Source organism: Bolinopsis microptera, chromosome 4 (assembly GCF_026151205.1).
Source record: "Bolinopsis microptera isolate Bmic1 chromosome 4, MBARI_Bmic_1.0, whole genome shotgun sequence".
NCBI lineage: Eukaryota > Metazoa > Ctenophora > Tentaculata > Lobata > Bolinopsidae > Bolinopsis > Bolinopsis microptera.
The window spans coordinates 859,683-871,197 of NC_087075.1; the positions used below are offsets into that span (position 1 = coordinate 859,683).

Below are 11,515 nucleotides of genomic sequence, written 5' to 3' on the forward strand. Positions count from 1 at the left end.
TCGGGAGGAACCCCAAGTTTGCCGAGTAAAGTGACCATCTCGTGGGCGTCAATGTAGCCACTGTCGTCCTCATCACACTGACGAAACAGGTCCCGCAGGTGGGTGTCCTGATCTGAACTCTGAGAAGGACGGTGTGTAGTGCATTACACACACACACACGCACACGCACACACGCACACACACACACACACACACACACACACACACACACACACACACACACACACACACACACACACACACACACACACACACACACACACACACACACACACACACACACACACACACACACACACACACACACACACACACACACACACACACACACACACACACACACACACACACACACACACACACACACACACACACACACACACACACACACACACACACACACACACACACACACACACACACACACACACACACACACACACACACACACACACACACACACACACACACACACACACACACACACACACACACACACACACACACACACACACACACACACACACACACACACACACACACACACACACACACACACACACACACACACACACACACACACACACACACACACACACACACACACACACACACACACACACACACACACACACACACACACACACACACACACACACAAATTTTACTTACCATTTTGTCAGATCGTTCTTCAGTTAAACAAGCGTAGCCAGGGCAACGGAATAAGAGATTGCATTACAACGTACATAACGAGTCATCCTAGGGTAGATTTAATTAATATGATCAAATTTGTAGCCCCCCAGTTACCTCGAACTGCAAGATTGCAGGGAAGATGCCAATAAAATAGATAAATTTATTAGGTGTAAATGAAGGCAAATAAAATGATGCTAATTTATGGTTGTAACGACAGGTTAGGTCGGTTTTAACCCGTCGTTTCAATTTGTATTATAATTATTATATATATTATATATACTAGCAGGAACCCGTCTAACCCTAAAGTGGTGTCAAGACTCGAGAGACTAAAATATATATATATCGTCTCGCTTTATATATAGTAAGATTATTATATATTTTCCGCTTATTTTAACCCCGTGCTTGTGTGAGGCACTGTTTGGATAATATAAAATTAGAATTGGATCACTACGTGTAGGTGCATATCCGTTCATTTCTTGTGAAATGTTCCTGAGGCTATGAAAGTAACATCAATTGATATATTTTTGAGCAAAAAAATTGGTTTGGTCACATGCAATTACGACTGTTTAGGGTTACAATTACGGTTACAGTTTGTGTTACACTTACAGTAAGGGTTAGGGTTACAGTTAGGGTACAGGTTTACCATAGAAACCGAAATCAATATGTATGAACTTCCTCATTAATGATGTACAATTTTTGTTTAACTTAACCGCAACTGAAGGCACAAGAGTTCTTTACTACTAGTTACTACTGTAACTCAAGTGACCCCTACATCAAAAAAGTGTACTCTAACCATAAGGCTATTGCAGACACACAGAAGATGTGGTCTTATCCCAAAGAGCTGAAAGACCGTCAGCGCCAACTTTACTTCCAAGAGTTAGTTGGAAAACCTGCAGTTGGTACAACTGGCCTCGGGTATGGGACAAGATATGAGGACACATCAGAGAGGAAACTGCTAACCAACATGGTGAGGACCTTTGATGAAGAGACACTTATTTGTTCACTTTTTGACAAAAAGCGGCAAAACCTCTTTCTCACATGGGAAAATACAATGACATTTGACACCACGTGGAATAACTTGATCTATCAACTTAGTCCGGAACTGTTAAAGTTTCATGTCAATGCTATTCATGACACTGCGTCAACACCTAGCAACCTAAAGCTTTGGAATAAAGCCGTTTCAGGAAACTGTAAACTCTGCAGCAAACAAGGGACACTCAATCATATCCTGACGTTCTGCAAGGTTGCACTAAGACAGGGACGTTTCAACTGGCGCCATGATCAGGTCCTACGTGAAATCATGAAGACTGTTTCATCACAGATTGAAGAGTTTAATTCCGACATCGCCAAGGAATCGAAGAGGGCACCGTCGGTCTTTCACAAGGCAGGCAATAAGCGCGAGAAGGTTACCTTAGCTGACCCAACTCATCATAAGACCCAAAGATATTTCTTTTCAGATGCCAACGACTGGAAGATAATATTTGATGAGGATGAGAGACAGAGGAACTTCCCGCAGCACATTGCAGCTACACCACTAAGACCTGATGTAGTGATCTATTCAGATAAAGCAAAGAAGGTTTATCTAATGGAGCTGACTTGTGGAAATGAGCAGAACTTTGCTGATCAAGAGAAGCGAAAGATGAAGAGATATCAGCAGCTGACAGAAGAGATAGAAGCCAACGGATGGGCTTGCAAGCTCCAGACAGTAGAAGTGGGAGCTCGAGGCATTTACAACTATAGCCTCCCAACCTTTATGAACCACCTGAACGTAAACAACAAAGAGAAGAAGAAGGCCTGCATGAAGATCGCTGAGATCAGCCTGAGGGCATCGTATACCATCTATTTGTATAGTAGGAGCGTAGAATGTTTGGGCCCAGAAAAACATGTTTAATACCGCTATGAACCCGTCATAAGCCGGGGACTACTATGAAAGTGATGATGCTGTGTTGTTGAAAGACCTTCGACCAATCAAAGATGTACCTCATCACGCCAAGCAGTTATGCTTGTAGGTGAATATACACTTATAGAGTACAACAACTTTATAACACTCCTTATGATTGGAAATTGACCCGAGTGAGGAGGGTTATCCTCACACTGATTAACGGATTGGAATCTCCTTGGAGATATGGCGTTTACTCGTCAAAGGGAAGTTGTATGGTTTGATGGTTATGCCAGTAGAGTGACACGACTTCCCCTCTCACTCTGCGCCTACCTGACTTCTAACTGAGGGTGACGTTTCTACGTCGGGCACCCTCACGAAAACAAATGACCGGGAAGTCCCTTGGGTGTGAACCCCAGCTCCCCTGCTACTATTTCACCCACAGCAACTAATAGCCAGCAAAATGATAGTGGAAACAACACAGGACGGAGTGTTACACACGACCAACAGTGTGATAAGTGTAAAAGGTGGTTTAAGCACGTGAAGAAACACGCGAGATTTTGTAAGCAGACACCGGACAAGAGCCTGGAAGAGGATGCCGTAGGCATTATCGGTCAGGAAGGAGGTAACACGGAGACGGAACCCAGCCAGGATACAAACCACAGTGCAAAATGGAGGACGTCTACGTCTGCAAACTTTAGATCTCACGCAGATCCACCAGAACCGGTAGTTATTAAAACTCGATTAAAACTACCTAAGGCCAATGATATTAGGTGGGACAAGATTGATCAAGACCTCGGTCTAATTGGTCTCCAGTTCACTACACACAGCGACCCTATTAAGGGTTTGGAGTTACTTGAGAACACCACCTATGACTACCTCGAGTTGATATGCGAAGTTGGTTCAACAAACATTATACCATCGAAGAAAAAACCGAGACTTGATGCTGAGTGCAGACAGTTGAGGGAAATGAAGAAAGAGAGTAGAAAGGAATGGAAGAGAGTATGTGACTCGAATGATGATGAACAGGTTAAAAGACAGAAGATTTCTTACCTGAAACTAGTACGACTTCATAACAAAGCAAGAAAGACCGCCCAGAAGAAAGAAAGGAAAAAGATGAAAGAGAATAGCTCCAAACTCTTTAGAAGAAACCCTTATGAGTATGGTAAGAAACTGCTCACGAAGGAAGAAACTAAAGATAAAGAGCCTGAGTTCGACAGTGAAGAAGCATCTAAGTTCTTTGAAAAGGAGTACAAAGATGATGACCGAGAGCGTGACTATGTAAACCCCACAGGACTGAAAGACCTTGACAAACCTAATTGGATCTGCAGTACAGCGCCACCCACATGGGATGAATTCCACCTAAAGCTTAAGTCAAGGAGAAATAAGTCAGCACCTGGGTCAAATGGTGTCAACTACCTGATCTACAAGAAGTGTCGAACTTTCAGTCACCATCTACACCATCTGATATGCAGGATTTGGAAAACAGGAGTTGTCCCCCCACAGTGGAAGGTGGGAGTGAGTACATTAATTCCTAAAACGGATGATCTAAAAGATCCTGGCAAGTTCCGTAACATCACACTCCAAAACTGTAGCGGGAAGCTGTTCTTTGCCATCTGGGGAGACCGTGTACTTGAGCACATGACACGAAATCTGTTCATTGACACCTCAGTACAGAAAGGTTTCATGAAGAAAACCCCTGGTTGCTTAGAACACACTCAAGCCCTCCTTGAAGAGATTAAAGATGCTAAAAGCCACAGAAGACAAGTCCACGTCATCTGGATTGACCTTATGAATGCGTATGGGAGAGTCCCGCACAGCCTTATTATTTATGCCCTACGCCGGTACCACCTACCTGAAAGCTTCATTAAGCTTATAATAGAGTATTATGGAAGCCTCAGTGTCCTAGTTAAGTGCAGGAAATGGACATCCAGAACATTCTGGTATGAGCTAGGCCTGTTCCAGGGAGACCCACTGTCCGTGATCCTGTTCCTTATAGTATTCAACATCCTACTGGAACTTCTAGCTGTACTGTGCAGTCAAGTTGGGTATGAGCCAAGCTTCAGTGATAGCAAGACCTCAAAGAAAGCATTTGCTGATGACCTAACCCTGTTGTCGAAGAGCGAGAAGGAGATGAAGAAGATGTTGAAGGTAGTAGAAGAGTTCCTGGACTGGTCGAAGAAAATGAAGGCTAAACCATCGAAGTGCCTGTCTATGTCTATGAAGTGTACTGGAGGAAAGTACAATACCTATGATGCAGAGTTTGTACTAAGCGAACAACAGGTGCCGTCCATTATCCAAGCACCAATGAAGTTCCTAGGAATGTACATGTATGTAGATCTTGAGGTAAAGGAAATTCGGTCCATGATTAAGAAGAAGTTAGAGGACCTTTTGGAAACAACGTCTAATGATGAAATCACCGGTCCAATGAAGGCGTGGGTGTATAACAACCTCATCATTAGTAAGATGTCATGGGGGTTTACTGTTTATAACCTACCCATCACATTTGTGAGAGAGCTTGAGGCACTGTGTAACAGATACCTTAAGAAGTGGCTAGGGACTGCGCATCCTTGTACCACCACCGTCCTCTACAGGAGTAGAGACCAGAAAGGATTGCAGCTGAAAAACATCTGCACTGAGTACAAAGTCATCCAACTTATTAAGGGACACCAACTTTGTAACTCAAGTGACCCCTACATCAAAAAAGTGTACTCTAACCATAAGGCTATTGCAGACACACAGAAGATGTGGTCTTATCCCAAAGAGCTGAAAGACCGTCAGCGCCAACTTTACTTCAAAGAGTTAGTTGGAAAACCTGCAGTTGGTACAACTGGCCTCGGGTATGGGACAAGATATGAGGACACATCAGAGAGGAAACTGCTAACCAACATGGTGAGGACCTTTGATGAAGAGACACTTATTTGTTCACTTTTTGACAAAAAGCGGCAAAACCTCTTTCTCACATGGGAAAATACAATGACATTTGACACCACGTGGAATAACTTGATCTATCAACTTAGTCCGGAACTGTTAAAGTTTCATGTCAATGCTATTCATGACACTGCGTCAACACCTAGCAACCTAAAGCTTTGGAATAAAGCCGTTTCAGGAAACTGTAAACTCTGCAGCAAACAAGGGACACTCAATCATATCCTGACGTTCTGCAAGGTTGCACTAAGACAGGGACGTTTCAACTGGCGCCATGATCAGGTCCTACGTGAAATCATGAAGACTGTTTCATCACAGATTGAAGAGTTTAATTCCGACATCGCCAAGGAATCGAAGAGGGCACCGTCGGTCTTTCACAAGGCAGGCAATAAGCGCGAGAAGGTTACCTTAGCTGACCCAACTCATCATAAGACCCAAAGATATTTCTTTTCAGATGCCAACGACTGGAAGATAATATTTGATGAGGATGAGAGACAGAGGAACTTCCCGCAGCACATTGCAGCTACACCACTAAGACCTGATGTAGTGATCTATTCAGATAAAGCAAAGAAGGTTTATCTAATGGAGCTGACTTGTGGAAATGAGCAGAACTTTGCTGATCAAGAGAAGCGAAAGATGAAGAGATATCAGCAGCTGACAGAAGAGATAGAAGCCAACGGATGGGCTTGCAAGCTCCAGACAGTAGAAGTGGGAGCTTGAGGCATTTACAACTATAGCCTCCCAACCTTTATGAACCACCTGAACGTAAACAACAAAGAGAAGAAGAAGGCCTGCATGAAGATCGCTGAGATCAGCCTGAGGGCATCGTATACCAACTATTTGTCCAGAAACAATACCATATGGACAGATGATTGGGAGTTAGTCAAGAGACCAGTAATAGCATAGTAGGAGCGTAGAATGTTTGGGCCCAGAAAAACATGTTTAATACCGCTATGAACCCGTCATAAGCCGGGGACTACTATGAAAGTGATGATGCTGTGTTGTTGAAAGACCTTCGACCAATCAAAGATGTACCTCATCACGCCAAGCAGTTATGCTTGTAGGTGAATATACACTTATAGAGTACAACAACTTTATAACACTCCACTGAAGGCACAAGAGTTCTTTACCAGACAGCGATCAGCCTGTCACTCCACCATATCTTCATTTGCAAACAGTAAGCCTGGGCTCCTCAGGTAAGATTTTATTTGTTTCGTCTGTAAAATTATATAATATCTACAATAAATAATTTAGAAAATGTGTATAAACAAATTTAGGAGACCTTAAAGTTTGCCTATCTGGGCTGATAAAGACTTTAACAAAAAGTTACGGAAATGCCTGGCTCTAGTCAAAATCTGCTGCACGATTGTGGAGCTCGTCAAAGTCACCTTAACAGCCACTTGTTTCTTATCCTTGGGTTTGTTCAAACCAATGACCTATACCTACAATGTAAAATACTGGGTAAAAATGAGTCTAATGCTGATAACTCTGTTAATCCACGTATTAAACCATGTGACAAGTGTGTCCGCTCTAAATTGGTAGTTCATAATAAACTTGCTAGACCTTTATGTTATCAAAAACTAGGAGCCGAATTATATTCCAAGGAATCAACCAAACCATTATTTACCAGCCATAAACTCCTTACTGTTCATAATCTTTACAGACTTCGTACTATAACGGAACTTTTTAAAATAGTGAAATATAGGGTCTCTCTACTCTTTACTTAACATGTCTAAACTGAGGGATAACCAACTTATACCGCCAAAGCCCAGCTATAACTTTATTTATAAATCTTCTCGGCTGTGGAATCAATTCAAGGACTCCAACCCACAGAATAAAGTTGACTTTGTTAACACATCCTGCAACTCAATCAAATCAAGGCTTTACCGATCTCTTCTAGATGCCCAAAGCAGGTTCGATAATGAGTGGCACAATGGCAACTAACAGTTTTGGGCAGTCCTAAATAATTGATAAAACGTGGAATTTATGTAAACAAATACTTAAATATTACCGTTTTTGTACGCCGCAATACGTAATATATATTATATTGGCCGATCATGGGGGGTAATTCGGAATCAGCGTCCGAAAATACATTGATTGAAGTCGGGGGCCCTTTTAGAACAATCTCGAAGATCGACTGTAGAGTGATTTAGCACGCTCGCTTTATATCACTAACTATGTATTTCCCAGGGCTTTGCTGTATTGTGTATAAGCGTATGACTTGATACTGTATGACTTGATACGATTCTTTACTACCTTTTATATAACAACGGTGTAGTTACTGGTACCAATACACAAGGTTAACACTTAGTGTGGTGACTTGGGGTCCATAAATGTAACAATACAAGCTGATAAACCAAAAAGAACAACTAGGGTAGGTAGGTAGCTCTGGTGGGTGCGTAAACTTTACGGTCTGCTCTCTCCAAGATCAGCCTGCTTCTCCATTTTACCTTGAAGCCTTATTTCTAGTTTTTATAAATACAATGCAAGCGCATGTTTACTAATCTTAATCTACTTATCAACTCAATAGTCCAAGTCACCATATAGTAATACTCGTATTATATTCCTTAGTAATAGAATAACTTTAAAGTTTTTCAAATTGTTGCTATTTTGCTAGCTTTTATTTTTGGCTTTTCACCAAGTTCCATCAACACTTGACCGACCTCGATTCTACAGTATCCTCAACTAATGCTACAATCACAGATATCAAGATATCAAGCTGCTTTTTCTTGTATTAAAAGCGAGCAGCTCTTTCTGCAGATCAACTATTGTCCCCTGACATTTCTGATTATATTTCTCCAGCTGATCAATGTACAACGATTGTTCATATATAATTTTTAACGCAACATCAAGACTTTTAGACATGACTTCCCTGGAGATTTCTCGTTTACCATCGATCGAAGCTATGAACTGTACACGCGTTAACATGGTCTGCATTAGTAAGCCTGAGAGTATCCCGGATCCATTCAGCTCCATCATATGAGTAAAGCGACAAGCTAGAAACGCCATTTTTTGGACGTGAGGAGAGTTACCACTTCATCAAGCCTTCATCAAGCCTATAATTCTTGTATTTCTCTGGTTTATACATCATACAACTACGTCGGCATCGGCTAAACAAGCAAGTCTTATAAACGAAATGATTGTCATTGCATACGTTGTATGACCCGCCGCGCACAAGTACGCGGCTCCCCTATATCCCCCTGTATCCCCCTACCACTGAGCGAAACGACCGTGGGGGTCACAACGTGATACAACGAAATGATAAATAACTGATAAGCGAGCAACAACATATTGAAAAGTGTAATTATTCAACTGGGCTACGAGCTGTGAAGAACCATCAATTAAACAAATAATCAATGAAACAAATAATCAATTAAACAAATAATCAAAGTTTTAGCACATTTTACAGCATAAAATTTAAACAAATGAAAACATATAATGCGTATGTTCCTCTTTCTGTTCAACATTTTCCCCCAAATACCATCAGAACAAATCTGAATCCAGTAATAGAGAATTTATAATTGTTCCATTTAATTGCAAATTCATTGATAATCTTAACCTAAAATCTATTTTCTCTGACACTTCAGTCATTGATTTGCTTCCCATTTTGATTCAGTCTTTTACACCATTACAGATTTATTATGAGTATAATGATCCTATAAGTCTTTCTATTTGTAACTATGCTTCATTCTTAAAGAAACTTTCTATTTCTGATATTAAATCTATTTTAGGTAGTCCATGCGATTGTCACTCCTCCCCTTTCAATTATCCTCCTCATGGACATGTAGTTACTGGTAATTTAGATATTGTTGATAATGTTGAACTTAGGGAAGTACTTTCCTACGGTTGTAAATACAGAATTCCCACATTTAAATCTCCAGATGAGATATATATGTCAGTTACCGAAGCTGTCGATAAATTTATAAAATCAAAAAGTAGAAAGTACTGTCAAAAAGAAGTAAAGTTCAGCGATTGGAAGGAAAAAGTGTTATCAATAGTTTCCAATCGTATTGAATATTACAAGAAAAACTTTCCTAAAACATTTGAAATAAAAGAAAACACACTGGAAAAAGATGATGTTAAAAGAAGTCTTAAATTGCTGAAAAGTAAATACATTATTTGTAGTATCGACAAAGCTTCTGGTAATTTTTCATTTATTTGTAAAAAGTTTTATGTAAAAACTCTTGTCAATGAAATGGGTTTTGATCCTAATACTCTAGAATGTATAGGTAATGATACATATAAACACTGTAGCGAAGACGAGACTCATTATGTCAATAAAATATCTGAGAGTCTTAAGGAGAGATTTAATGTACAAGTTGAAGATAAAAACTTGCGACTAGCACGCATCTTCTGGAACCCTAAGCTTCATAAGAACCCTTACAAGGCGAGGTTCATTGCAGGTGCCCGTTTTTGCGTTACGAAACAACTTAACGTCCAAGTTAACTGTTGTCTGAAACTTTTGAGGAAATACTTTAAGAAATACTGCGAGGCAATCTACAACAACAGCGGTATAAACATGTTTTGGAGCATAGATTCCTCAAGTGAATTCCTTGAAGCTATCAAAAATAGCGATGTTTATAATATACAAGTATATGATTTTACTACTCTTTATACCAGATTAGACTTGATTGAAGTAGAGAATATGATTAATGAAGTTGTTGATTTAATATTTTCAGACCGTAATAGATATATTTGTATTTCTAAAAGAGACAGTAATACATGTTTCTTTTCCAATAAAACCTATGATTCTCATGCCTGCTTTAGTCAAGATGACCTAAAAGAGGCTGTTAAATTTATTATTTATAACACTTATGTCGTCTTCGGTGGGATTGTATTCATACAAACCAAGGGTATTCCTATGGGTGGAAATTCAAGTTCCCCTATAGCTGATCTCACTGTTGGCAAAAAGGAATTTAATTATATGAAACGTTTACTTCAGGAAAAGAAAATGGGATTAGCAAAGATATTATCCAATAATAAACGATATGTTGACGATTTATCTATTATTAACTACCTTTACTTTCATCAATTGATTAAAGATATTTATCCTAATTCATTGGAGATGGAGCGAGCTGGTTCCAATAATAAAATCATTAACTACCTTGATTTAAATATTAATATTTCCACAGAAGGACTAGAAATATCAGTGTATAACAAAACCGATGATTTTAATTTTCATGTTGTATCCCTTACATTTCCTCACAGTAACATCCCAACCGAGGTTGGCTACAACGTTTTTTCAAGTCAAGTTCTTAGATATGGTAATGTTTGCACTAGATTGGATATCTTTACCTCCCATCTTCACAAAATATTCAAAATTCTAATTGATAGAGGATATAGCCGTGATAGACTGATTAAAGGCATTAAACGTTGTCTGAGGAAATATGATAACGTTTTCAGGAAGATCGGTATTCTAGATGACCATAACATTATTAAAGAACTCCCCTGATATCTTTTGATTTATTGAAACACGGGTACTAACTCTGCTAAACTGAACAAATTCTGAAACTTAGGTGAATAAGTGTACAACGTGCTAAACCGAAGTTCAGACTGACCAGTGAAAATGGGCGAGCGTACCAAGTGTCATTTAAATTAGAAGTTTTAGTCAGTGATTTATTGTTGAAGCTTGTAATTACAATATCTAATGCTCCTATAAATACTTTAATTAATTGTTTGTTCCGTTATTCTTTTTCCTTCCTCTTTTCCTTGTCATCCCCTTTAGTTTTAAGATTCTTGCTATAAATGGCTACAGCTAACACTATTAATGCTAAGTACCAAACAACAAGTGGGAGGTGGATCGTTGGTATACCATTAAATCGATTTAACACCGCAATTCCAGTCGCAAGCCTGGGACCACTACTAGCATAGTCACAACATCTACAAAGCTGCCATATAGCCTGACTGACAATTTTCTCGACTGACTGACAATGTTTCTTCTTTTTCCCCATTTAGAATACAAAGATTAGTACATTTTAGCTTATGATTAATATTATATTTTTACCTATAGTTTAC

General features: G+C 39.7%; 1 protein-coding gene across 1 annotated transcript; it reads left to right on the top strand.

The window, feature by feature from the left end:
* Nucleotides 1-1,513: 1,513 nt before the first annotated feature.
* On the top strand, nucleotides 1,514-6,220 carry LOC134814329 (uncharacterized). The gene is made up of 3 exons (XM_063822424.1): nucleotides 1,514-1,592; nucleotides 2,151-2,523; nucleotides 3,346-6,220. The coding sequence occupies exons 1-3, from the start codon at nucleotides 1,514-1,516 to the stop codon at nucleotides 6,218-6,220; spliced, it is 3,327 nt and encodes a 1,108-aa protein (XP_063678494.1).
* The last annotated feature ends 5,295 nt before the right edge of the window (nucleotides 6,221-11,515 follow it).